The following is a 27389-nucleotide window of genomic DNA, read 5'->3' as shown; positions in this document are numbered from 1 at the left end:
GCATTTTAATTCAAAATGCACTTAATTATGTATTGGCCCCTGTAATTTATATTATGATAAATACTATGGAGGGGCGGAAAGAATATTAAAAACAGTTCTTATTCTCAATTAGCTTATGAACTAGCCAGGGAGGCAAAAGGAACTGAAAATATCCAAAACCACATGGGATTAGGTGAATCTGTGGGTCTTGATGAGGAGAGGTAGAGAGCACTGTGGATTACAGTGTGGGAAAGGCTTTGCTGGAAACACTCTGAACTATGAAGCCCGCCAGGAAGGATGGAATGTGAAAGAAACAGGAAAGACACTGTGCTAGGAGGACCCCAGGCGCAGCAACATGCTGCACTGAGATGGTCCCCGGCTGGAGGCTGCAGCCTGCTCAGTGCTCGGAGCCTCAGCTACACAGCGCCTCTTGCCCGTTCCTCCCTGAGACCCATACCTCTTGGCATTTTGGATCCAAAGCCTCCCTCAATAGATAATCCATACATAGCACATCATAATTTACCAAGTGCTCAGTCGCTCATTTAATCCTTATCCTACTCTATAGGACAGGGGGTGGCATCGTCCCCAACATCTATTTTTTTATTTAATTAATATATTTTTGTTACGGGTGTTTCTCCTTTTTCCTCCATTGACACCCTCCTCCCCTTCCCAACGCTCTGCTCCTCCATTGTTCCCAAATTTTATTTATGTATTTATTTTTATCCTCACTCGAGGACATTTTTCCATTTTTTGTTCAGAGTGGGAGGGAGAGAAAAAAATCGATGTGGAAGGTACACATAGAGTGGCTGCCATCCGCACGACTCATCCAGGGCTGGGGACAAATTGCAATTGAGATAAGTGCCCTTAGAGAACCGAACCTGGGTCAACCTGGACCGCAGGCCGACACACCAACTGCTGAGTCAAACCGGTCAGGGCTGTCCCCAAATTTTAGATGAAGGTCCTGAAGGCCAGAGGCTCACAAGACTTGCCCAAGACCACAAGGCTGAGACTTGAATCTAGGTCTATGTACTCCAAGTTCTGGGCCTTTTCCAAGCCCACAGTCACAGCTGACAGACCAGCAACAGGTGGATGCTTTGTACCTGATTAGGCCTTGAGGGACATTTCAGCCCTTTAGGTCCATGGAGATTTTCAAGCCCCTCTAGGAGAAACTTCTTAGCATGCTGGATTTATAGCCTGTTTCAACTGTGGGTTTTCTATTTCTATAGATCTGACTGACTGACTTCTAAGCCTTCTTCTAGTGAAACCCAGCCAGAGGTCCTTGCATTGGTTGCTCCTTCTACCTGGAATGCTCTTTCTCCTGGTGTCACTCAGTTTTTGCTTCTTCTCAACAGGCAGTCTCTGCTAGAATGTCCCCCGTCCTTCCCGAGGCCTCACCTGATCACCCCCGACAGTGGCTCACTGAGCACCCTGCATCACATCCTCTCTACCCTTTCCTCCCTTCACACTCCCGCTTTCTTTGCCGGCTCTGCGTGGACCCCTCCAGCACCACCAGTCTGTAAGCCCCACAGGAGCAGACCCATCTGCCTCACTCATCCCTCCAGCCCGGCACCTACAAGAGGGTGGGGCACATCTGGTGCACTCAGTAAGTACTGACTGAATGAATGAGTTGTAAAAAAGGAAAATTTCCAAGGAAGGAATGAGTGACAAGAGGGGAAGAACAGCAAAATATTGTCTTTTCTCCAATACGGTCACGATTCAGTGCCGGAATAGCAGTCCCCCAGATCTGTGTCGCATATCCAGTTTTCCAAGCTTCAGATTCCTATGTTGCTTATAATCACAATGGCCAATACAGGCAGGTAAGCAGGGTAACTTCAGAGAAGTTTCCTAAGGGTAATAATAATCACCCTATCCCTCCGTGATGGTTGAGAACACTGACCACCCTCTTTTAGCAGAAGTTGAAGCTTGGGCAGGTTTCGAAATTTGCCCAAGGCCACACAGTTTTAAGTGTTTAGTGCGATAGTAACCAGGCCGATGTATGCTGGTTTTTGTTTTTTTTATCCTCACTCAAGGACATTTTTGCATTTATCTTCAGATAGAGCGGGAGGGAGAGAGGACGGAAGAGAGAGAGAGAAACATCTATGTGAGAGAGACACATCAACTGGTTGCCACCCACATAACCCCAACCAGCGCCGGGGACAAACTGCAACTGAGGCACATGCCCTTAGTCGGAACCGAACCTGGGACTCTGGTCCGCAGGCCAACGCTCTAACTGCTGAGCCAAGCCGCCCAGGGCTTTATAACTTTTTAAGGGCAAGACCAAGTCTGGGTTTGTGCAAGTGCTCCAGAAAGGTGGGCAAGCCCCACGTGACCCAAAAATCAAATGGAAGCAAACTCCAATGAGAAGGTTTCTGACAGACACCAGGGGAAAGCATGCAGATCATTAAGGACGCTGAACACGAGAACCAAAATAACAGCAGTAACAATAGCAACAGCAGTAACAGCTCCCACTGTTACTAACAGAAGCTGTCTTAGCACAGTTATTAAATCCTTACAAAACAGCTGTGAGGTAGGCGCCACTGCCACCTCCATTTTACAGATGAGGAAACTGTTCCCATTTCAACAATCAACCCAACCTTTACAGTCAATAATGCTGCCTTGGTCACAAATACTTCCATTAAAAACACAAACCCTGCCCTGGCTGGTTTGGCTCAGCGGTTAGAGCATTGGCCTGCGGACCAGAGAGTCCCGGGTTTGGTTCCTACTAAGAGCACGTACCTCGATTGCCATTTGTCCCCGGCCCTGGTTGGTCATGCAGGTGGCAGCCACTTGATGTGTCACTTCACGTCAATGTTTCTCTCTCTCTCTCCCTCCCACTCTATCTGAACAAAAAATGGAAAAAAATGTCCTCAGGTGAGGATAAAACAAACAAACAAACAAACAAACCCTGCCCAGCTGGCGTGGCTCAATGCTTAAGTATTGACCCATGCACCAAGAGGTTGCTGGTTCGATTCCTGGTCAGGGTACATGCCCAGATTGTGGGCCAAATCCCCAGTGGGGGGGCATGCAGAAGGCGGCCAATCGATGTTCTCTCTCATCGATGTTTCTATCTCTCTCTCCTCCCGTTCTCTCTCTCTAAAAATCAATAAACAACAACAACAAAAATACCACAAAATCCCATTCACAGCATTCCTCCTCTGGTCAGGATGCTCCCCTCCCTCATTCGTACCATCAACCCCATACACCAGAAGGGGCTAACAGCACCCTAATGCCACCTTGGTGTGCAGTTTTTCAAAAGTGGAGCTAAGAATAATAGTATCTAGTCTAAATCATTCCCTTATCTGAACAGTGACCATAAGTCGACAGAACAATCTGACAACTCTAATGGTTTAAGGATTCCCCCCAAAATCTCTAGGAAGTGACAATTAGTATTCCTACTGTACGATCTATTTTTAAACTCTGGCTACATCTATTATATTTTAACATCGGTTTGTTATTTCACCCATCTATGTAATCATTGGTTGATTCCTGTATGTGCCCTGACCGGGATGTGCCCTGACTGGGGATCAAACCCACAACCTTGGTGAATCGGAATAATGCTCTAACCAACTGAGCTTCCCGGCTGGGGTCCTAACATCTACTGTATTTTTCAGTGTTAAAATCTTATGGCTGAACATAATGAGACTAAGGCAGTCATCTCTCTTCCAGATGAGACCACATCACTTCCCGGCCCCATGCCTGTGGGCCAGCCAGTGCTCTGGACCTAGCTTCATCTCAGGCCGCTCTTGCTTCCCACACTCCACTCTGCAGCCCCGTGAGCTTCCACCTGTCCCTGAGCACGCATGACCCTTCCCATCCCCCACCCCCTACAAGAACTAGCTCTCCAGCAGGAAGCCTTCAGACTCCCTCTGTCAGGTGGCTGGTCTCTGCATTTACAGAACGCTGAGGGCAGTTACCAACAGCACCATCACCGCTTGTTTCTATCGCCTTCCATGGACCTCTTCCAGTCTCTGCCCACATCCTTCCAGTCTGTATAGTCTGTGGGGCTTCAAAAGACCAAGAGAGAGTGTGGTACAACCAACGCTCAACACGTTTTTGTTGAATTATTCTCTCTCAAAACACTGCCAGAATTCCCCAAATACAATAGCCAAAGATACAAGACCACTCTACCTCAGATGCAGCCATCATTAAGCAAAAATTCATTGGTCCTATGTCCAGATCCAAAGTACCCATCATTCACAAGTGGACACGCACTCTGAACAACAGCTCACTTCTACCTGAGCAGTTCAGTCATCAACCCCTCCCCCGACTCCATTGAGCTCCATGTGCTCTGCTGTATCTATCTCCCATGCTTGACCCCAAAGCTGGTTTTCATTAGGTGTGTGACTGTTTCCTGACCTGCTCTTCCCTTTTCCAAGACCAATCCAGTGCCGCGTGATGTGTTTCCTTCCTTTTCCCACAAAGTTCCAGAAGCCGCCTGTCCAACTACACAGGAGCCACCTTCCTCAAACTCCAAGTGTAACTTCTCTAAGAGAAGACTGCAAATCCAGCAGGAGCCAATTTTCTACCTAAAGACAACGTGGCTACAAAACAACTTAAACCCCACAAAAGCTACTTCCTAGTCACTGCTTCAGAAGAGGACTATCCTTATCCCATCTCCCACCCCTCTCCAAGCCAGAGAACTTAAGGAGAGCATCCTCTATTGCCTGTACCTGCTGATTCTCCGGGCTGGAAGCTCCTGAGGGTGGGGTCTGGGGCTGTCTGGTCCACCACAGCATCCCTAGAGCCTGGGACAGTGGCTGCATACAGTGGACCCCAAATAACTACCTGCTGAATGAACAAACATGGGATGTAAGTCGGGTTACCAAAACCCAGAAGGTCAGAGGCTTATCGAGGTGCACTGTAGTTGGGAGTGCAGAAGTGTGGAAACCCTTGCAGCTCAGGGCACCCCAGGAGTCACTGGAGACAAGGGGCTACATGCTGGGGTCTGGGTACGGGGATCTCCCACAACTCCTTTCCTTCAAGTTTACAGACCTTGGCTACAAGGATGTCCACTCCAAGTGCAACTATTCACTCCAGCAGATAAGGTAAGTGTGTGCACTCCAGCTGGTACCCCACATTCCACCAACAGATGGAACAGAAAAACACTCCCGAATGTCGGCGAGAAAAGTGGGACGAACAAAGAGCAGGGAAGAGACATGGAAGTAGCGCCGTCCTTCGTGGAAACGCACCACCCGCCGGGCACCGGGTTTTGCACTTTTCCTGCACTGACCCATTTAATCCTCCCAAGACAGAGGCAGAAACTACGGCCGCCTCCCGTTTCCTGCTGATGAAACCGGAGCTCAGAGCGGCGATGCCCTCGCCGGCGCAGAGCTGAGGAAGGGGCCGCCGCGCTCTGACCTGAGCCCATTCTTTAACCTGCACGACCCCGTCCGCCTCCCACGCCTCAAAACGGGACTGAGAGGGGCGTCGTTCGTGTGCGCACTGAACCACCACTTACTGGGCACCCACTGGGTACGTGCCAAGGTCTGGTGGGCGACGAGGGTCGGGGACAGAGCGCAGCGTCAGGTCGGGGCCAGGCTGCGGCGCCCGGGGGCTCCGGAGCCCGGGGCGGCGGGGGGAGGGGCGCAGGGTGGGCGGAGCCAGGGGAGCCGGGCGCGCGAGGCGGGGTCCGAGGACCGGGTCGTGGACCCGTGCAGCCGAGGAGGGAGGGCGACAGCTGCTGCGCTCGGCGGGCCGCTGCTTTCTGCCAGGCGAGCGCTTCGTGTTAGCGAAGACAGGAGCGGGAAACGGGCGGATCGGGCAGGGCGACCGTGAGACGCTCAGGCGAGGGGACGCCGGCCCGGGAGGCCGAAGAAGGGGCGCGGCGCCGCCCGCCGCGTCGCCGGACTCACCTCCCGCGGCAGCCCCTCGGGACTCGTCGGCCCCACCGGCCGGAGGAGGCGGGGACGGAGGCCGGGCCGCGGGGGCTGCCGGGAGTCCGTTCCCTGGGCCACCGGCCCGCCCCGCCGAGCCACAGCCGGCTCCTCCAGGGGCTAGAGCGGCAGCGCCACAAGTGGCGGCGGGAGGGGCGACGGAAGTGACGTAACTTCCGGCGGTGTGGGTGGGGCCTCGGGTCTCTTTCCTGGGATATCAGCGGGCAGACCATATGGAAGGTGCGTGAGACGGCCCGGTTTCCCGGGCGGCGGGGTGGTGAGTGGTGCGTGCTGGCCCCAGGCCGGGAGCCTCCCGCATCGAGTGGGGTCCGCGCGTGGCCCCAGCCCCGCCCGCTGGCCCGCGCGGGCTCTGCGGTCGGCCGGGGAGCCAGGTTGGCCGAGCGTCCCTGTTTGCATGTGTAGAACGAGATGATATCCGCCAAAAAGTGTCAGCAGATCCCGGCAGGCAGATTGCACCTGTCATTGCAAGTTCGCATTAGCGGAGCACTGTCCCTGAACTCCCCTCTGTCGGGATTGCCGGGCACCGTCCTTCCCGCTTGGACTGAAAGCTGTCACTCAGCGAGGGCTCGTGGTGTGCCGAGCAGTGTTCGTAGTACTTTGCGGGGCTCGGCTCTCTTGGGCCTCGCAGCGGTCCCTTGAAGTAGTTAATATCAACAGCTGGGGAGGGAGGCCCATCCTTCACCTCTGCCCTGTCCTCCGACTCTGTTACTGTTTGTTCCTACTAATCCCGGGACTGTCTTGAAGTCAGAACTGGTTTTGGTTCCTAAGTATGTGCTGGGGGTGGGGCAGACAGATGATGAATCAGATGCGGTCCTCGTCCTTAAGGAGCCCCTACTGGGAAAGAGAACCCCTTACACGGTTCTCAACCTGTGGGTCGCGACCCCTTCGGGGATTGAACGACCCTTTCACAGGGGTCGCCTAAGACATAACAGTAGCAAAATTACAGTCATGAAGTAGCTACGAAAATAATTTCATGATTGGAAGTCACCACAACATGAGGAACTGTATTAAAGGGTTGCAGCATTAAGAAGGTTGAGAACCACTGCGAGAAGATTATGCAGTACAGGTGGTAAGAGCTATTTCTCCATTTAACACGTTTTATTCGCCACCTACTATGTGCTGAGGTCATGAGAGGGAACCAGACCAACATCATCCCCAATCTGCTGGCATTTATAGTCTAATGGGTAATATAGACATTAAACAAGCAAATATACTACACTGGGAAGTGTCATAATGACTGAAATACAGGGTGTACCAGATATCTAGTGCAATGAGTCCTAACCCAACTTGGAGATCCAGGAAAACTTTCTGTGGAAGTGACTTTCTAAAAACCTAAATCAGATGATGTCACTTTCCTACACAAAGCTTACTGCTCACTTTCCATTGACTTGGAATAAATCCAGACTTATCTTGGCCTGTAAGGTTCTAGTTGCCTGACTACCTCCCACCTTCTACACCCTCCCTCTCTCTCTTTCAGTCTAGCCACACTGGTTATTATTTTTTTTCAAACTCACCAAGCTTATTCTCACATTAGGGCCCATGCGGTTGACCATTCATTCAGGTCTCAGCCTAAATGACGCCTTCTCAGGGGTTCTCTGATAACATGGGGATTTCCTAAGTGATGAGAGTAGTTAAGGTATCTTTTGTTATGTTAATGTGATTTTTGGAGTGGCTCTGAGTCACCTAAGGATGGGGGCTGGTTGTCTGGGAACCAACCTTGTGATTAGAGGGTTGGAACTTTCAGTCCCACCCCCTAACCTCCACCTCCTGGAAAGGGAGAGGTGCTGGAGGTTGAATCAATGGCCAGTTATCTAATCACTCATGCCTATGTAATGAAGGGTCCTTAAAAACTTAAAAGCAAAAGGACAAGGTTTGGAGAACTAGGTTGGTGAGATTTCAGGGAGAATGGAGCGCTCAGAGAAAACAGAGCACCCTTCCCATGTACCTTGCCCATGCATCTTTTTCATCTGGCTGTTCCCTGGGTTACATCCTGTAATAATAAGCCAGTAACCCAGAAAGTAAAATGTTTTCCTGGACTTTCCCTTGGCATCTGAAGTGGAAGGGCATGTAGGACTGAGCCCTTAACCTGTGGGATCCGATGCTCTCTTCAGGTAACAGTGTCAGAATTTAGTCCACTGCTTGGTGGTGATGAAAACAACACACATTGGAGAAGTCCTTGTGATAACAGACACTGTGTTCGATACTTGCCATGTGCCAGGCCCTCTCAGCTTTACATGTATTGTCTAATTGTTACATCAACTCTGAAGTAGATACATCGCATCCCTGTTTTACAGATGAGAACGTTGAGGCTCTGAGAGGTGAATTAACTTGCCCAAGACTGCACAACTGTGTGTGTGCTGGACTCCTGAAGGGGCCTCTCACAGAATTTGGACTTTATCTTGTGTACCCTGAGAAGCCTTTGAAGGGTTCTAAGCAGGGAAGGAGAGAGGGCACAGGGGGGCTGAAAGAGCCCAAACAGCCTGAGTTGGCTTTTGGTGGTCTGGGGGTTGCTTCCCACAGGAGCTGGGATCTTTGTGAATCTTGGAGCATGGGTAGAACTAGCTCAGGAAAGGAAAGAACGTTTTAGCAGAAAGACCTGCATGTGCAAAGGCTGCAGGCAACTCCACTTTTTTTTTTATCCTCATCTGAGGACATTTTTGCATTTATCTTCAGATAGAACGGGAGGGAGGGAGGAAGAGAGAGAGAAACATCAATGTGAAAGAGACACATCGAGTGGCTGCCACCCACATGACCCCAACCAGGGCCAGGGACAAACTGTAACCAAGGTACGTGCCCTTAGCAGGAACCGAACCCAGACTTCTCTGGTCCATGGGCCAGTGCTCTAACCGCTGAGCAAAACTGGCCAGAGCTGGCTCCACTTTTCAGGAGCTCCAGTAGTTCATTTTAGCTGCAGATTAAGAGGATTCCAGGAGGTGAGGGTTGACATGACTGTTGAGGTGGAGAGGAAGCCAGGTCCTGGAGGACTTTGGACTTACTCCTGTGTCCTAAGCATGGAGGTCATCTCTGCATCTCTAGGCCCAGCCTTGCTAGTGCCCGGAGAACCACAAAGCACTTGTGAGTCACAAAGCTCTGAACAAATGTGAGGCACCAGCGTGCCTGAGACCAGGTGATGAGAGTGCTTGGGCTTGGGGCGTGAGAGGGTTTTAGCAGGAAGTCACAACTTGACCTTATTCCTAACCTTTGAAAATGGTCAGAGGATTTCCGGTCAAGATGGCAGCATAGGTAAACGCGTATCTCCTCCCACAACCACATCAAAATGACAACTAAACTACAGAACAACCATCATTCAAAACCACCTGAAATCAAGCTAAATGGAAGCCTTACAACTGTGAAATTAAAGAAGCCACATGGAGACTGGTAGGAGGAGTGGAGGTGTGGATGGCTGGTCTCACACCCATCTTTGTGGGATAAAAATCAGGAAGGATACTTTAGCTGTGAAAGTCCTCCCTGAGGAGTGAGGGGTCCCAGCCCGACACGAGGCCCTGAGCTCAGGGTTCCAGTGCCAGGAAGAGACGTCCCCATAACTTCTGGCTGTAAAAACCAGCGAGAATTCAGGCTGAGGCTGCTGGAGCCCCTGGTAGTTCCTGTTAAAGGGCCTGAGCACAGACTTACTTGGGCTTGCACCCTCCAGGCCATAGCTTGTAGGGAGGCAATTTGAAAGGCACCAGAGACATACGGGGAAGAACTGAGTTGTTTGGCATCAGGGCGAGAGCTGGAGAGGCAACTTTCTCCTGGACAGATATGCTGGCATAGGCCATTGTTCCTTTGGTGAGCCCTTCCCCCACAGGGCAGGCAGATAGGCGCCATATCTGGGACTCCAGCAACCTGGCTCGTACTGTTTGCCTCGCCCTGGTGATTCCCTGAGGCCCCGCCCACCCAACTATCAGGCCCACCCAAGCTGTTCCCAGTGGCTTTATCATAGGAATGGCTTTTCTTGGCTCCTGTTTCAGATTTTCTTCAATTCTTTCAAAAAAGCAGCATCTGGCCTCAGTGAGTCCTGTACCTCTCACTAAGTGGCCTCAGTCCTGGCACTAGGAGCAGCCAGCCTGGTTCACAGCTTGGCTTTGCCTAGGTATCTCCAAGCCCAGCACAAGAAGCAGCCATCTGCAAATCACTTTGTAGCTTATGCCTGATGGCCCTGGGTAGAACACAGGCAGTGGCTGACCTTGCCCCAGAGCCAGCACACCCAGTGGACAGCTTCAGACCACAGTGAAGCACCACCACCCAACCACCTCCATAAGCGACACACTCAAGGAGTGCACTCAGTGGGTACCAGAGCCCTGCTGAAGTAAGTCTTGCTCTGTGTGGTGGCCCCCGCACAGCTGATCCTCCAGGGTAGTCAAGTCAGTGGTCAGTGGGCACAGCCAGTCCTTGGAGCTGATCAGCCTGAGTAAATCTCTCCCACTGAAGTGCCAACAGCAATCAAGACTCAATTACAACAGACGGGTGTACAGTCCACATGATGGGGTGCCCCTCAAGGCCTAGCTGGGGTGACCAGGGAGGCTGTGCCACTGGACCCTGCAGGACAACTACTACAATAGGCCATCCTAGGAAACAACTCTACCTAATACATAGAAACAAATACAGGGAGGCAGCCAAAATGAGGAGACGAAGAAACATGTCCCAAATTAAAGAACAGAACAAAACTCCAGGAAAAGAACTAAACAAAACAGAGATAAGCAATCTTAACAGATGCAGTTCAAAACACTGGTTATAAGGATGCTCAGTGAACTTAGTGAGAACCTCAAGAGCATAAAAAAGGACCAGTCAGAAATGGGAAACACAGTCAGAAATGAAGGAGGCACTAACTGAAATAAGGAATAATTTACAGAAAATCAATAGTAGAGTAAGTAAAGCCAAGAAGCAAACTATCAATTTGGAATATAAGGAAGCAAAACACATTCAATCAGAACAGATAAAAGAAAAAGAATTTAAAAAAATGATAGTGTAAGGAGCCTCTGAGACAACATCAAGCATACCAACATTCGCATCATGGGGTGCCAAAAGCAGGAGAGAGACCAAGAATTGAAAATCTATTTGAAAAAATAATAACAGAACACTTGCCTAACTTGGCGAAGGAAACAGACCTACATGTCCAGGAAGCACAGAGAATTCCAAACAAGATGAATCCAAGAGGCCCACACCAAGACACATCATCATCAAAATGCAAAAGGTTAAAGACAGAGAATCTTCAAAGCAGCGAGAGAAAAGCAGTTAGTTACCTACAAGGGAGCTCCCATAAGACTGTCAGCTGAGCACTGGCCGTTTTGGTTCAGTGGTTAGAGCATCAGCCCGTGGACCTATGAGTCGCGTTCGAGTCCAGTCAAGGGCACGTTCCTTGGTTGCAGTTCTTCCCCGGGCCCTGATCTGGTCATGGAGGAGGCAACCAGTCGATGTGGCTCTATCACGTCGATGTTTCTCTCTGTCTTTCTCTCTCCTGCCCTCCCTCCCACTCTATCTGAAGATGAATGCAAGAATGTCCTCAGGTGAGGAATTAAAAAAAAAAAAAAAGACTGTCAGTCGATTTCTCAAAAGAAACTTTGCAGGCCAGAAGGGAGTGGCAAGAGATATTCAGAGTGATGAAAAGCAAGAACCTACAACCAAGATTACTCTATCCTGCAAAGCTATCGTTTAGAATTGATGGACATATAAAGAGTTTCCCAGACAAGAAAAAGCTAAAGGAATTTATTACCACCAAACCTGTATTATATGAAATGTTGACGGGTCTTCCTGAAGGAGAACAACAAAAATATGAACAATCAAACAGCAATAAATCAACAATTGAATCTACAAACAAAATGAATAAGCAGAACAGAAACACACCCATAGATACAGAGAACTTTTTGTTGGTTGCCAGATGGGGGTGGGTGGGTGAAAAAAGGTGAAGGTGTTAAGAAGTACAAATTGGTTGTTAAGACTGACAAACCTCAAAGGGAAGGGGTAGGGGAACAGGAAGAGATAAACCAAAGAACTTAGATGCATAACCAATGGACACAGATAAAAGTATGGGGCAGGCAGGAGTGAGCGGGAGCAGGGAGGAGGTGGTCAATAGGGGAAAAAGGAAGGACAGCTGTAATACATTCAATAATAAAGAGAAATTTTTTTAAAAGCCCTGGCCAGTTTGGCTCAGCGGTTGGAGTGTCGGCCTGGGGACCAGAGAGTCCCGGGTTCGCTTCCCACTAGGGGCACGTACAAAAAAAAAAAAAGAATGAAAGAAAGTAGTCAAAGTGCCCTGGCTTGGTGGCTAAGTTGGTTGAAATGTCGTTGCCTCATATACCAAAAGGTGGTGGGTTCGATTCCTGGTCAGGACACATACCTAGGTTGCAGGTTTGATCCCCAGTTGTGGTGTATGTGGGAGGCAACTGATCAATGTTTGTCTCACACATTGATGTCTGTCTGTGTGTGTCTTTCTCTTTCTCTCCCCCCTCCCTCCCTCCCTCTCCCTCTCTAAAAATCAAAACAAAAAAACAGTAATAATAATAAAAAGTAAAGACATTCATTGAAAGTGGTCAGAGTGCTTAAGGTAAAATTCATGGAACCATTAAGCTGGGAAAGGATCCAGCATCTCTGGTGAATCTTAAAATATAAAAACAAATTTTTTTCTCTTGTTCTGGGAAGTTGCCCAATCATCCATTCTTCTTAGTTTCCACATCACTTATTTGTCCAATAGATGTAGCATTTCAGATTATTTTACTGTTGAGAGTTATAAGGACATATTTACCTTCCAACTATGATCATGAATTCCATAATAATTCTGTTTGTTTTACTACCTCTCAGCAAAGACTCTTGGAAGTGCAACGCCCAGAAAACCTGTTTTATCTGTCAGTGCGAGAAAAATTAAGGACAATGCAGCCGATTGGCATAATTTAATTCTGAAGTGGGAAACCCTCAATGACGCAGGATTTGCTACTGCCAATAATATTGCCAACACGAAAATCAGTTTATTGTAAGTACAGCTGGAGCTCCTCTGAGCACTTTACCCTGGCTGAGCACGAGTTTCCCGGGAGTCTTTTAGTGGGGAAGGGTGGTCTCTGTGTACATAAATAAATTAAGTTATATTAAGCAAAAAAGCAAGTGGTAAAATGATGTATGCAAGTATGAACTGTTTATGTACATTTAAATACATATTGCACTACAAATTCTTCGTGGTTATGTCTGTATGAAATTATAAACTAGACTGGAAGGATACAGGCTTAGTTCATGATACACGTCTCTTCCAGGGAGAATGAGTATTGGAGTGGTAGGTAAATGGGACTTTATCTTCATAAGGTTGCATTTTATCTTATGCTATTGTGATTTAATAATAAGAAACATCTAGCCCTGGCCGGTTTGGCTCAGCGGTTAGAGCGTCGGCCTGCGGTCCGGAGAGACCCGGGTTCGGTTCCCGCTAAGGGCACGTACTTCGGTTGCAGTTTGTCCTGACGTACTTCGGTTGCAGTTTGTCCTGACCCTGGTTGGTCGTGCGGTGGCAGCCACTCGATGTGTCCCTTTCGCATCGATGTTTCTCTCTCTCTATCTCTTCCTCTGTCTCCCTCCCACTCTATCTGTACAAAAAATGGAAAAATGTCCTCGGGTGAGGATAAAAAAAAAAAAAAAAAGAAAGAAACATCTAGCCCTGGCCAGTTTGGCTCAGCGGTTAGAGTGTCGGCCCACGGACCAGAGAGTCCCAGGTTCGGATCCACGCTAAGGGCACATACCTCATTTGCAGTTTGTCCCCAGCCCCATTTGGGGTTGTGTGGGCGGCAGCCAGTCGATGTGTCTCTCTCACATCCATGTTCCTCTCTCTCTCTCTTCCTTCCTCTCTCCCTTCCGCTCTATCTGAAGATGAATGCAACAATGTCCTCGGGTAAGGGTAAAAAAAGAAAAAAAGAAATATCTATTTGGTCTTTCTCCCTGTTCCTGATGCACAGCTCCTAAAATCCTTATAATTTCCTAATTCATAAGAGCAATGGGAGAATCTCTGGTTATAATGTTTAGTCTTTTGTCCTCTAATAGTTCCAGTTCCTGAATAGCTCCAGAGTGGTAAAGGTTAAAGGAGCTTCTTACTCATAACAAGTCCCTTTCAACCATGCCTGCATTTATATTAACAAGGTGACTTTTACAAAGTCTCTAAGGATGACGGCCAGTTGCCAGGGGAACCAGCCAAGCCATTAGAGGGAACTTTCAGCACCACCCCTTCAGCATCACCCCAATGGGAGGCGAGAGGGGGAGGGGTTGAATCAATCACCAGGAGCCAGTGGTTCAGTTCATTACACCTGTATAATGCAACCTCCATAAAAACCCAAAGGATGGGTTTGGAGAGCTTCTAAGTTGGTAAACAACTTGATGTGCTGGGAGGGTGTCCCCACACCCCATCAGGACAGCAGCTCCTGTTTGGGCCCCTTCTGGACCTTGCCCCACGTACCTCTCCATCAGGCTGTTCTTCCACATTCCTTAATACTTTTTGTCATAACCAGTAACCTAATTGGTAAGCTGGTGTCCTCAGTTCTGTGAGTCACTCTAGTAAATTAATTGAACCCGGAGATGGGGTTGTGGCACTCTGATTTATAGCCTGTCAGAAGTACAGGTAACAGCTTGGACTCCTGAGAGAGTCACTCTTGGGGACTGAGCCCTTCACCTGTGGGATCTCATGCTGTCTCCAGGTTAGATCCCATTTATATATTTTTTTTCTTCAATTTCTCAGAGTTAGAATTATACACATATACCCTCCAGCTGACCTATGTCTACAGGCCAGAGTCTAGAGACTTAATTCCTGGCCTGTCCGCTGGCACCACTTACTTCAAACCCATCAGTGCTCTGGGCCTCCGCTGCCTTTTCCTGGTGGAACCCTGCTCAACCAGTCCCACGAGAGGCCCAGCATGCTCTACTTTCATGTGGAATTTTCTCCTTAAGTGTTGACTGTGACCCCACTAGATCAGTTTCTTCCCCATGGGTCACAACCTTCCATTTACAACATGCATTTGTAGCTTGTGAACTCGGGAGTGCTCCATGTCTATGTCATGTCACCCAGCACTGCACCCTCCACCAAGGATGCCACAGGGCTGAAGGTAACTGGCTTATTCTAGTGCAAAATTGAGTAACCAACAGATATATTCACTGTATGTATAAATGAGTCAACACGTTTACCAACACGAAACAATACTTTTGCAAAATTACGTGGATACTGTGTTTTCTTGTTTATCCTAACCCACCCAGGCGAGCTTACGGAATGTATTTTGTTCCCACTCCCGTTTCATCCAGGAGTGACGACAAGATAGAGTTAGAGAGCAGCAGCCCGGCTTTCGATGAAAATGCCGAACAGAGGCCTCGGGAATATAGTAAGGAACTGGAGGCGCTGTGCGAGGAGCTGCAGGCCACCTTAGATGGCTTGGTAAGGTCCAGAGGCCCAGCCGCCTGTGCTCACGGCCCTGACTCCCAGGGGCGTCTGTGGAGCTTGGCCGGCTCTCTGCAGCGTTCAACACCGTGCATGTCTTCCCTGCCCAGACACTGGTTTTTCCTCCTCAGCTTCCTCTGTTGGTCTCTCTCCTCTACCTGTCCCGTAAGACTTCATGTCCCCACGATGCTGTCCTAGACCTTTGTTCTGTGTGTTGTCGGGGCAATTTCTCCCCTTGCAGGGCTCCACAGTAAATATTTTAAGGCCTTGTGGCCCTCCAGCCTCTCTTGTCACCACTCAGTTCTGCCAGGTGTCGCCGAAGCAGCCGGAGACAATATGTAGGCGAATGGCTGTGGCTGTGTTCCAACCAAAATTGATTTACAGACACTGAAATGTGCATTTTATATAATTTTCACATGTCACAATATATTCTTTTGATTATTTTTTCAACCATTTAAAAATGTAAAACCCGCCCAGCCAGTGTGGCTCAGTGGACTGAGCGTCGTCCCGCGGACTGAGTGGTCCTGGTTCCGTTCCCTGTCAGGGCACATGCTGGGTTGCGGGCTCCATGCCCAGTAGGGGGAGTGCAGGAGACAGCCAATTGATGTTTCTCCCTCACATCAATGCTTCTATCTCTCTCTAAAAAGAGAGAAACATCAATGTGAGAGAGACACAGTGACTGGTTGCCACCCACACGACCCCAACCGGGCTAGGGATGAACCGCAGCCGAGGTATGTGCCCTTAGCGGGAACCGAACCTGGGACTCCCTGGTCTATCGGCTGATGTTCCAACAGCTGAGCCAAACTGGCCAGGGCTTCCTTGTCATTTTAAACAGAATATGTTGAATATTGTTACATTTCTTCAGGATACCACTCATTCAGATGTAGGATTCCATCTGCTATAAGGCAGACTTCATAGGCTTAACTGGGTTTGAAAAAGTTTTTCAGCCCTGGCCGGTTTGGCTCAGTGGTTGAAGCGTCGACCTGCGGTCCTGAGAGACCCGGGTTCGGTTCCCGCTAAGGGCACGTACCTCGGTTGCAGTTTGTCCCCGGCCCTGGTTGGTCATGCGGGTGGCAGCCACTCGATGTGTCCCTTTCACATCGATGTTTCTCTCTCTCTCTCCCTCCCGCTCTATCTGAACAAAAAATGGAAAAATGTCCTCGGGTGAGGATAAAAAAAAGAAAGTTTTTCAGATTACAGCACTAACCCTTTTCAATAGCACATCACTTGTAAGATGCAGAATGTTTTCAGAAACACTGAAATCAGTAAATAAATGGTGCATTGGGGACGTCTCAGTAATTTAGCCTTTTCTTTCACATTGAAATGTAATACTGACTTTGGGCTATTTAAATTTTTTTTTCTTTATTGATTTTAGGGAGAGAGGAAGGGAGAGGGGGAGAGAGAAACATCGACGAGAGAACATTGATTGGCCACCTCCTGCATGCCCCCCCACTGGGGACCAGACCCACAACCTGGGCATGTGCCCTGACCGGGAATCCAACCAGCGACCTCTTGGTGCGTGGGTTGATGCTCAACCACTGAGCCTGCCAGGCATTTGGGCTTTTTTTGATGGCCATGGTTTGTGTCCTCTAAATGATTGGTTTTGGTAATTGTCCTGTCTGTCTGGTGACTCTGCCTTCCCTCTCACCCAGGAGGTTGTGCTGTGTTAGGAGACACTTGCCCCGAGCAGGTACCAAGGCATGTCATCAGTACTTTGGACAAAGTGTGTGGGCTTTGTGATAGCTGTTGTCTTTGCTTTACCTCCACATCCACACTGGGTCTCTGGCAGGCGAGTTCTGGACATGGACTCTGGACCAATGGGGATTAACATAGATAGGATAAGTCATTGAAATTTACATAGTCGTAAGCTACTGAAAACTGGCCACTTGTGTTGTTTTGTTTGTTTTTTCCTAAATTAACCCATTCCATTATGGCAAGTGTTTTTGTTTGGACAAAAAAGCAGGTGTACGTATTGCTCCTGAAAGAGAAGGAACTGGGTGGCTAAGTTCCTGTATTGGACTCATCTAAACAGCCAGCAGGGCTGAATACCCACTACTGAGGTCAGGTACAGTGAGGCACTGACTGCCTGGTCGTCTGTCATTCCCATGTGTCACAGGTCCCACCGGAAACACTTCACCCTTGACCTGCTGTGTTTCTTTCTGGTACAAAATGCTTCACAGAATCCCAAAGCCATGTTAGAATGAGAAACATTTCTGATATACACTAATGTGACTTTTTTTTTTTTTTAATCCTCACCCGAGAACATTTTTTCATTTTTTGTTCAGATAGAGCGGGAGGGAGAGAAAGAAAGAGAGAGAAACATCAATGTGAAAGGGACACATCGAGTCGCTGCCTCCTGCACACACAACCCAACCAGGGCCAGGGACAAACTGCAACCAAGGTAGGTGCCGTTAGTAGGAACCGAACCTGGGTCTCTCTGGACTGCAGGCCAACGCTCTAACCGCTGAGCCAAACCGGCCAGGGCCTAATGTGACTTTTTAAATTATTATTAATTTATTTATTTTGTTACAGATGTTTCTTTTTCCCCCCCAGACACCTTCCTCCCGATCCCTCCTCTCCCCGCCCCAGGCTAATGTGACTTTTATAAAATGTAGAAAACCACCTGGCCATTGTGGCTCAGTGGATTGAGCTCCGTCCCATGAACTGAGAGGTCCCGGTTCAATTCCTGGTCAGGGCACATGCCTGGGTTGTGGGCATGATCCCCAGTAGGGGACGTGCAGGAGGCAGCTGATCCATGTTTCTCTCTCATCAGTGTTTCTCTCTAAAAAATTAATAAAAAACATTTAAAATAAAATATAAAAAACCTTGGGAAGGAATCTTATTTGATGCCGTTTGGCATTTCTTTAGCTCACACCTTCTCATTTATGACTGCCCTGTGCTGGCCCCATTCGGAAGGCTGATGGGGAAGAGGTGAGGTCAGGCTTGTCAGGAGCGACTGATGGCTTGCTTTTGCTTGGCCATCTTTGGTTCTCCCCGTTAAGTGGCGGTCTGGTCCCATGGGACTCCTTCCTCAGCCCCACTGACCCGCACTGAGGAGGGACAGCCTGGAGGTGTCAGGAGGTCGAGTGAAGGGCCCGCGGCAGACCCGATGGCCGGAGCCGTACCAGATGAACTGTGGAGCGCCCGCCCTTGGTCCCCCCAGCCCACGGCACAGGCCCAGGGTGAGGGCACGTGACCTGGCAGGCCAGCTGAAAGTGGCCGCTGAGTTTTAGGTGACTGCTGCTCATGGTGAGCTCTTCAGATAAAGCCTGGGCTGCGTCCATGAGAGCCGAGGAGTGATGCCCCTCCCACCCTCGTTGACATGGACAGAGACAGCATGGGTACATGTTAGCAGGGACTGATGGGTACCCGAAGGGGGCCAGGACATGGCACAGAGAAGTAACTGGAGGAACTGGAGCGTTAGCCCAGGAAAGGGAGCGGTAGACATCACAGCTGCCATCACAGTCGGCAGGCTGTCCGGGGGAAAGGTACCAGTCCACTGGTTTCATGAGGCCTCGGAGAGAGGAAGACCCCCGGTGCCAGCAGGAGCACTTTCTTAAAAAGGCGAGTACTGGTGAGGTGCAGAGGCAAACCGGCAGCCAGAGTGGAAAGGGGAATGCAGCAGGAAGCAGCCTCACCTGGCTCAGCTTGTTAATGCCTCGGCTAGTCGTGCCCTGCCTGCTGTGTTCCCACACTTGGGGGTAAGGTCACCCCATGGTCTCCACGGTCTCCCTAACCCAAGTGCCCGCTCCAGTGAACTCATGTATTTTTTTCAGGACACTCAGGTTCACAGAAAGGTGGAGCAGATGGTTCAGAGTCCCAGGCTTGCAACCCACCCGTTCCCTGCATTGCCCAGTCTGTCTCACTTCACTGTGCTCCACGTGTCATAGGTGAGGACCCAACATGGGCATGTGGCTAGGAACTCAGGCTGGGGTTCACCCAGATTCTTCACCTTGCCCTGAAGTCCTCACTCAGTGCCAGGCTCCATCCAGGACAGCACAGTCCATGGTCTTCACGCCGCGCTAGGCTCCTCTTGGCTGGGACACTTTCCCAGACTTTCCTTGTTTGTTTGTTTTTTTATCCTCACCCGAGGATATTTTCCATTTTTTTGTACAGATAGAGTGGGAGGGAGAGAGAGAGGAAGGGAGAGAGAGAGAGAAACATCGACGTGAAGGGACACATCGAGTGGCTGCCACCCGCACAACCAACCAGGGCTGGGGACAAACTGCAACCGAGGTACATGCCCTTAGCGGAAACCGAACCCGGGTCTCTTCGGACCACAGGCCGACGCTCTAACCGCTGAGCCAAACCAGCCAGGGCAGACTTTCCTTGTTTTGATGACTTTGACAGTTTGGAGGACTGGGCAGGTCTTTTGTAGATTGTGCCTCAGTTGGGATTTGCCCAATGTTTTTCTCATGATTTGACTGGGGTTGTGGGTTTTTCAGAGAAAGACCACAGAATTGCAGAGGTTTCAGCAAACTCAGGCAGTTAATAAAAGCATCAGAAATGAGCTCATTTAATGACTCTCCCATCTTTCCTTCCACAAAAGCAGGAGTTTGCCTTGCAATTGATTCCTCCTGGTCTTTCGTGCTAAAAATGAGTGCCATTGGGAAGTCTTAGTGAGGTGGGACACAGCAGACTTTGTCTTCGGGACTGGGAATCCGGTTGACTACTGAAGTAATCCAGATTAATGAAATCATAGCGACTGTCTACCTCCATCTGCCTGGGAGGTTGCTGTACACAGTTAACAGTGTTGAATTACTGGACTTTTGGTCTCGACAGATTAACATTTCTTAGCTTTGAAATCTTAGAGTTATTGAATCTGGGACTGAAATAGATTTTAAATCTTATTCTCATATTCAAAATAAATATCTTTTTAGACCAAAATACAGGTGAAAATGGAAAAGCTGTCTTCAACTACCAAGGGAGTTTGTGAACTGGAAAATTACCATTATGGGCAGGACAGCAAGAGGCCCCTCCTGTTTCACACGTGGCCCACAGCCCATTTTTGTAAGTACTCCTTCATTGGTTCAAGGGGAGGTTAGAAGGGCCTTTGATACCATTAAGGTCTGGTATGCTAAGAAGCTGGCGGGCTTTGAAATTTAATTCAGGAGCATTCATCGGAGGAAAGGAGATGGAGCATCTTAAATAGAGCATTTATTCTTGGCTTTAATCACCTAATCAGCAAAGTATATGAAAAATGTAATTAGAGACCCATGAAACGGTTGCCATTTTTGTCCCTTTAAAACCAGTGGGTAGAATGAAGAAATCTCTCTCTCTTTTTTTTTTTTTTTTTTTTTAAGAAAGATGTTTTGTTTCTTTGTTTTGTTTTGTCAGTCTTCACCAACGACATTTTTTCCATTGATTTAGAAAGAGTGGAAGGAAGGGAGAGAGAGAGAGAAAGAGAAACATTGATGTGAGACACATTGATTGGTTGCTTCCTGTACACACCCTGACCAGGGCCAGGGAATCAAACCTGTGACCCTTTGGTGTGCAGGCCAGTGCTCTAACCACTGGGAAACACCGCCAGGGCTGTTTTGTTTTGTTTAATAAAACTTCAGTGAACCTCACGGAAGAAGACTGCTTAGGAAATGGAACCCATTACTTTAATAAGCTCTATGAAATAAGGCTATTTGTTTTACTTATTTTAAAGAGAGTAGGGGGGGCAAGCATCAGTTGGTTGCCTCCCACACTACTCTGACCAGGGCCGGGGAATGGAACCTGCAACCCAGGTACATGCTCTTGACTGGAATTGAACCCATGACCCTTCTGTCTGCAGGTTGATGCTCTTACCGCTGAGCCAAACCGGCCAGGGAAGATGAGGTTATTTTTAGCTTTCTTAGTTCAAAATAAAGGCTAAGCTATTTGATATTAATTTGAGATCTCACTTCTAAGTGAGGGAGAAGAGGGTGAAATCAGCTAATGTGATGTGTATCGAAATGTCAGTTTGAGGTTAACCTACCATTTGTAATCGTTGCAGGTTCTTAGTTGAGAAAGGTTAGTTACTTTTTCATTTCATGGGATGCATCGTGTTACCTCCTGCTAATGGGCACCAGCTAGGGTGTGTGCACACCCATCGATCCTTGGTCTCAGCTCTGTTGCTGATTCTGGTGTTCAGCAAGGAGCTTTTCAGGGTGGCAGTCTTTCCCAGTCAGGGTGCTTCCTTGAGTCACTGCCATTAAAGGGAGACCCGCATTTCTTACAGACGAGGCTTCCCGCCAGCTCTCGGACATGTACGGGGCGGAGCTCCTCCTGAAGCGCACCATCGTGGAGGAGCTGGCGCACACCACGGACCACGACCTCACCCTGACCTACTTGTCTCTGTGGCTGCACCAGCCCTATGTGCAGAGCAACAGCAAACTGCTTCTGGAAAGCATGCTGCTCGAAACGGGGCACCGAGCACTGTGACTCCTCCAACGGCTTAGCTCGGCCTTGTCTGCTCCACGGGCTTCCACAGTGCCCACAGTGGACAGTCTTGCATGTGGGACCCAGGGCCGCACCCTAGCGTCATGCCTCGGACTCTGGCAGGCCACATGCTGACCTTCTTAGGGTTGTCCAGACTGGACCATCTCACCAGCTCCCTGCAGCCTCTCCAGACACACTCGTTAACTGCTTCGTGCCACTCAGTGTCATCCACATCATTGTGAACCTGTCATCCATGGGGACCTCAGCGTGAAATAAGTGATCCTCAACAGAATGCTGGCATGGTCCTGTTTGTGTGCATCAGATGTATTTTACATGGTTACATCTGCGTAGGAAATCTATACTTAGCTGTATTGTTTGAATTTTTGAGACTATCAGTTTTGTGATTACAGCTATTTTAAAATACCATAGAGTTAACTGGGCAAAGATGGCATCATGGAAATGAAACTCCCTAGCAAAATATTGCCTGTTTGCATGCCGAGGATGTGACCGGCCAGGTGTTGTTTCTTCCATGTCATTCTTCTAGCATAAATCTTATAGTCCGGTGGTCTTTGCCTCCGGACATCAGGGGGATCAATTCTGCCATACTCCCCAGGAACAGAAGTCTAAGAACTTTGTGCTTTGGAATATGGGGTGTCACCTCATGAAACTGAAGTTCTAGCATCCCAGGAACAAGTGCTGCCCAGGGAAGGAAAGAAAATACAGCAAAAATAAAAGGCTTCAGCCCTGGCCGGTTTGGCTCAGCAGTTAGAGCATCGGCCCGTGGTCCAGAGAGACCCGGGTGTGATTCAGTTGCAGTTTGTCCCCGGCCCTGGTTGGTCGTGCAGGTGGCAGCCACTCGATGTATCCCTTTCACGTCGATGTGTCTCTCTCTCTCTCTCTCTTCCTCTCTCTCCCTTCAGCTCTGTCTGAACAAAAAGTAGAAAAATGTCCTCGGGTGAGGATAAAGAAATAAAAATAAAAGGCTTCATAAATGACAGGAATTATTTTGAGAAAAAGCTGGGCTCTCTCACTGTGCAAGTTAACCTATCTAAAGCATTTAAAGGCAACAATTTTTAGAATTTCTCGTGCCTCTGCCTTGGCCGTATTTGCTCAAATGTAACCACATTAAAGCAGACTGGAAACTGCAAGGTTGGTGTTTGGCGGGAATGATGTCCTGCTGCGCAATCCCCTGCTCATTCAGGAAGTAAGCGCTGTCATGAGCCCAGGGCCCCTGGAGGCACGGGTCATCAGCAGTCAGTTTTCTTGTTTTTAATCCTCACTTGAAGATATTTTTCCATTGATTTTTAGAGAGATTGGGAGGGAGACAGAGAGAGACATTGATGTGAGATAGACACATCTGTTGGTCACCTCCTGTATAACCCCGACCAGGCCCGGGGATCGAACCTGTAACAGGTACATGCCCTTGACCAGGAATCAAACCTGCGACTCCTTGGTCCGCAGGCCAACACTCTAACCGCTGAGCCAAACTGGCCAGGGAAGCAGTCATTTTTATGTTTGGGAGGCATTTGGAAAATAAATGCTCTTCAGAGGAGACACTGAATGATTTCCAGGCCTTTTTAGGACATTTCATGTTCTTGATGCCTCATCCTGGACACCCAAGTTGCCCTGGAGAATTAACGGAAAGGTTCAATACTGCAAAGGACAAACAAGTAAAAGAGCTAAGTGAGGAACAAATCCAGTGGCATTTGCCCAGAGATCTGTCACAAAACAGAAGAGGGGTCAAATTAGTGGAAATGATCTCTGCTTGTTGACTTTGCTGAGTTCCAATCATAACACAACTGTAGAAATAATCTGCAGGACAATTTCTATCTGAAAGAAGCGACGTCGTAAGAGAACCGGCATTGGACTTCTCACCATAGTGGCTTAACCACAGTTCTCTGCCTCCAGAAATCTTGCTCAATAGACAGTAAAGGAATATAAAAGTACCAACAAAACAGAATGGGATTGGGGAAGAGTTTGGGGATGAATTCATAATAAGTACCCTTAATTAACACTAAAAACATAAAATTCCAGGAAACAAAAGCTTTGACAAAAGCATGAAAGTAATCACAACATACCACACAAAGTTCAGCTGTGGACATCTGCATGTCATAAGGAGGGAGGGCTGCTTTTTAAAAGTTAAGTCTTAGAAAATTGATACTTTATATGAATGTATGATTTTGTTAAAAATAAAAACTAGCAAAAAAGAAAAAACTAAGCAAATGAAAGAAAACCCTGACAATTGTCTCTAGGAAAAACAAGAGTACAAGAAAATGTCATCGTGCACAGGCTCACCGTGAACAATCTTTACACTTCAGTGTACGAAGCAAGTACTGACAACACCGATGTGCTGCACCGTCTCGGACAGCAGTGCAGAGGGAAGGCATGTGCGCCAGGTCCCCGCATCTCAGTGTCTGCCCGTGGGTAACACCTAATATGAACAAATCAAGGACGTAGCAAGATAGCTGGGGTTTGGACACGTGGAGATAGAGAAAGGTGGTCCTTGGCTGAAGGGAATCGAGGGCTGAGTTTGGGGCTGTCACTGCTCATTGAGGCCTTTTGGTAGCACTTGACATTTTAATCTATGGGCATGCTGTTCCCTAGATGAAAATAAAAATTGATCTTAAAAATATGGACCTCAGATGATCTGGGACTTCCAGTCAAGATGGTGGTATAGGTAAATGCGGTATCACCTCCTCCACAACCACATCAAAATTACAGCCGAACTACTGGACAACCATCATTCAGAACTGCCTGGATAAGGGCACATACTTCGGTTGCAGTTTGTCCCCGGCCCTGGCTGGGTTGTGCGGGTGGCAACCACTCCATGTGTCCCTTTCACGTCGATGTTTCTCTCTCTCCCTCCCACTCTATCTGAACAAAATATCAAAACAAACAAAAACAGAACTGCCTGGAGTTGAGCAGAATGGAAGTCCTACAACTACAGAATTAAGCCACATGGAGACTGGTAGCAGGGGCAGAGGTGGATGGGCTAGTCCTACACCCATGTGTGGTAGACAAAAATCAGGAGGACACCTCAGCTGTGAAGGTTCTCCCTGAGAAGTGAGGGGTCCCCATCCCACACCAGGCCCCCAAGCTCGGTTCCAGTGCCAGGAAAAGAAGTCCCCATCACTTCTGGCTGTAAAAACCAGTGGGAACTGAGGCTGAGGGAGGCGGAGGCTTCTGGAGCCCAGGCAGTACCTCTTAAAGGGCCCATGCACAGACGTACTCGACTCACCCTCTCCAGGCTCCAGCACGAGGGAGAAAGCTTGAAAGACACTAGAGACATATGGGGAAGAACTGAGTTGTTTGGCATTGGGGCGAGAGCTGGAAGGCAGCTTTCTCCTGGATAGACTTGCTGTCAGAGGTCATTGATCCTTTGGTGAGCCCTTCCCCGGGGCTGCAGACAGCTGCCATGTCTGGGACTGCAGCAACCTGGCTCACACTGTTTGCCCCGCCCTGGTGACTCCCTGAGGCCCCGCCCCACCCAAGCAATGCCAGTGGCTTTACCATAGGATTGGCCTGTCTTAGATCCTGCTTCCTCTCTCAAACAAGCAGCATCTGGTCTCAGCAAGCCCCATAACTCTCATTAAGTGCTCATTAAGTGGCCCCCGGCCTGGCAGTAGAAGCTGCCAGCCTTGGTTCACAACTTGGCTTTGCCTAGGCACCCCTAAGCCCAGCAAAAGCAGCAGCCATCTGCAGATCACTTTGTAGCTTATGCCTGGTGGCCCCAGGTAGAACACAGGCAGTGGCTGACCTTGACCCAGAGCTAACTCACCCAGTGGACAGCTTCAGACCACAGTGAAGCACCACCACCCAACCACCTCCATAAGCAACACACTCAAGGAGTGCACTCAGTGGGTACCAGAGCCCTGATGAAGTAAGTCTTGCTCTGTGTGATGGGCCCCTACATAGCTGATTCTCCAAGGTAGTCAGAGGCCAGTGGTCAGTGGGCACAGCCAGTCCTTGGAGCTGATCAGCCTGAGTAAATCTCTCCCGTTGAAGTGCCAACAGCAATCAAGACTCAATTACAACAGAAGGGTATAAAGTCCACACAAGGGGTGTACCTCAAGGGCCCAGCTAGTGTGATCAGGGAGTCTGTGCCACTGGATCCTATAAGACACCTCCAACAATAGGCCACCCTGGAAAGCCTAGGAGACATAGAAGTTCTACCTAATACATAGAAACAAACACAGGGAGGCAGCCAAAATAAGGAGACAAATATGTCCCAAATGAAAGAACAGAACAAAACTCCAAGAAAAGAACTAAACAAATGGAGATAAACCATCAATCAGATGCAAAGTTCAAAACACTGGTTATAAGGATGCTCAAGGAACTTAGTGAGAACTTCAAGGAACTTAAGGAGATCTCTAAGGAACTTAGTGAGAACATCAACAACCTAAAAAAGGACAAGTCAGAAATGCAGGATGCACTAACTAAAATAAAAAATAATTTACAGGGAATAAGTAGAATAGGTAAAGCCAAGAAGCAGATCATCGATTTGGAATATAAGGAAGGAAAATACAGCCAATCAGAACATCAAAAAGAAAACAGAATAAAAAAAAAAAAATGAGGTCAGTGTAAGGAGCCTCTGGGACAACTTCAAGCATGCCAACATTTGCATCATGGGGGTGCCAGAAGGAGAAGAGAGAGACCAAGAAATTGAAAACCTATTTGAAACAATAATGACAGAACACTCCCCTAAGTTGGTAAAGGAAACAGAGCTACAAGTCCAGGAAGCACAGAGAGTCCCAAACAGATGAACTCCAAGAGGCCCACACTAAGACACATCATCATCAAAATGCAGAAGGTTAAAGACAGAGAGAGTCTTAAAAGCAGCAAGAGAAAGGCTGTTAGTTACCTACAAGGGAGCTCCCATAAGACTATCAGCCTATTTCTCAAAAGAAACTTTGCAGGCCAGCCCTGGCCGGTTTGGCTTAGCGATTAGAGCGTTGGCATGTGGACCAAAGAGTCTCGGGTTCAGTTCCCACTAGGGGCACATACCAAAAAAAAAAAAAGAAGAAGAAGAAGAAGAAGAAGAAACTTTGCAGGCCAGAAGGGAGTGGTGGCAAGAAATATTCAAAGTAATGAAAAGCAAGAACCTACAACCAAGATTACTCTATCCTGCAAAGTTATCATTTACAATTGATGGACATATAGTTTCCCACACAAGAAAAAGCTTTTAAAGAAGTTCATCACTACCAAACCAATATTATATGAAATGTTGACAGGTCTTCTTGAAGGAGAACATCAAAAATATGAACAATAATATGGCAATAAATACATATCTATCAACAATTGAATCTACAAACAAAATGAGCAAGCAGAACAGAAACAGACTCATAGATACAGAGAACTTTTTGTTGCTTGCCAGATGGGAGGAGGCTGGGGGGCTGGGTGAAAAGATGAGGGAATTAAGAACAAATTGGTTGTCAGACTGATGAACCTCAAAGGGAAAGGGGAAGGGAGGGCAGGATGAGATAAACCAAATAACTTCTATGCATATATGCATAACCAATGGACATAGACAAGAGTGTGGGGAAGGCAGGAGGAGGGTGGGATTGGGGAGGAGGGGTCAATGGAGAAAAGGGGGTGGGGTGGGACATCTGTAATACATTCAACAATAAAGATAAATTTTTTTTAAAAAAAAGGACCTCAGCCCGGCTAATGTGGCTCAGTGTTTGAGCATCAACCCATGCACTAAGAGGCCACTGGTT

The 27389-nt window shown here is 48.4% G+C and overlaps 2 protein-coding genes across 3 annotated transcripts in view; one reads left to right on the top strand and one right to left on the bottom strand.

The window, feature by feature from the left end:
• The window catches only part of TECPR2 (tectonin beta-propeller repeat containing 2), a 94438-nt gene extending 88562 nt beyond the window's left edge, over positions 1-5876 (bottom strand). The window contains exon 1 of the mRNA XM_036264929.1: positions 5832-5876. The gene's annotated coding sequence lies outside the window, so the exon portion shown is untranslated. The remainder of the gene's footprint in view (positions 1-5831) is intronic.
• Positions 5877-6066: 190 nt separating this feature from the next.
• On the top strand, positions 6067-22442 carry LOC118636923 (cyclin dependent kinase 2 interacting protein). 2 transcript variants are annotated; one of them, XM_036271878.1, is made up of 5 exons: positions 6067-6092; positions 12672-12840; positions 15135-15264; positions 20148-20277; positions 21473-22442. In XM_036271878.1, the coding sequence occupies exons 1-5, from the start codon at positions 6086-6088 to the stop codon at positions 21673-21675; spliced, it is 639 nt and encodes a 212-aa protein (XP_036127771.1). In that variant the 5' UTR covers positions 6067-6085; the 3' UTR covers positions 21676-22442. The 2 variants fall into 2 exon arrangements, with proteins under 2 accessions (XP_036127771.1, XP_036127761.1); XM_036271868.1 differs by having other exon boundaries at positions 15090-15264.
• The last annotated feature ends 4947 nt before the right edge of the window (positions 22443-27389 follow it).

Source organism: Molossus molossus, unplaced genomic scaffold (genome assembly GCF_014108415.1).
Source record: "Molossus molossus isolate mMolMol1 unplaced genomic scaffold, mMolMol1.p scaffold_m16_p_1, whole genome shotgun sequence".
Taxonomy (NCBI): Eukaryota; Metazoa; Chordata; class Mammalia; order Chiroptera; family Molossidae; genus Molossus; species Molossus molossus.
The sequence above is the reverse complement of the archived record's forward strand: the minus strand, read 5'-3'. Positions and strand labels throughout refer to the sequence as shown.

Coding starts and splice junctions, on each gene's coding strand:
- LOC118636923 (XM_036271868.1), top strand. Junction 12,841..15,089: donor AACACGAAAATCAGTTTATT/GTAAGTACAGCT, acceptor TAACCCACCCAG/GCGAGCTTACGGAATGTATT. Junction 15,265..20,147: donor AGGCCACCTTAGATGGCTTG/GTAAGGTCCAGA, acceptor ATATCTTTTTAG/ACCAAAATACAGGTGAAAAT.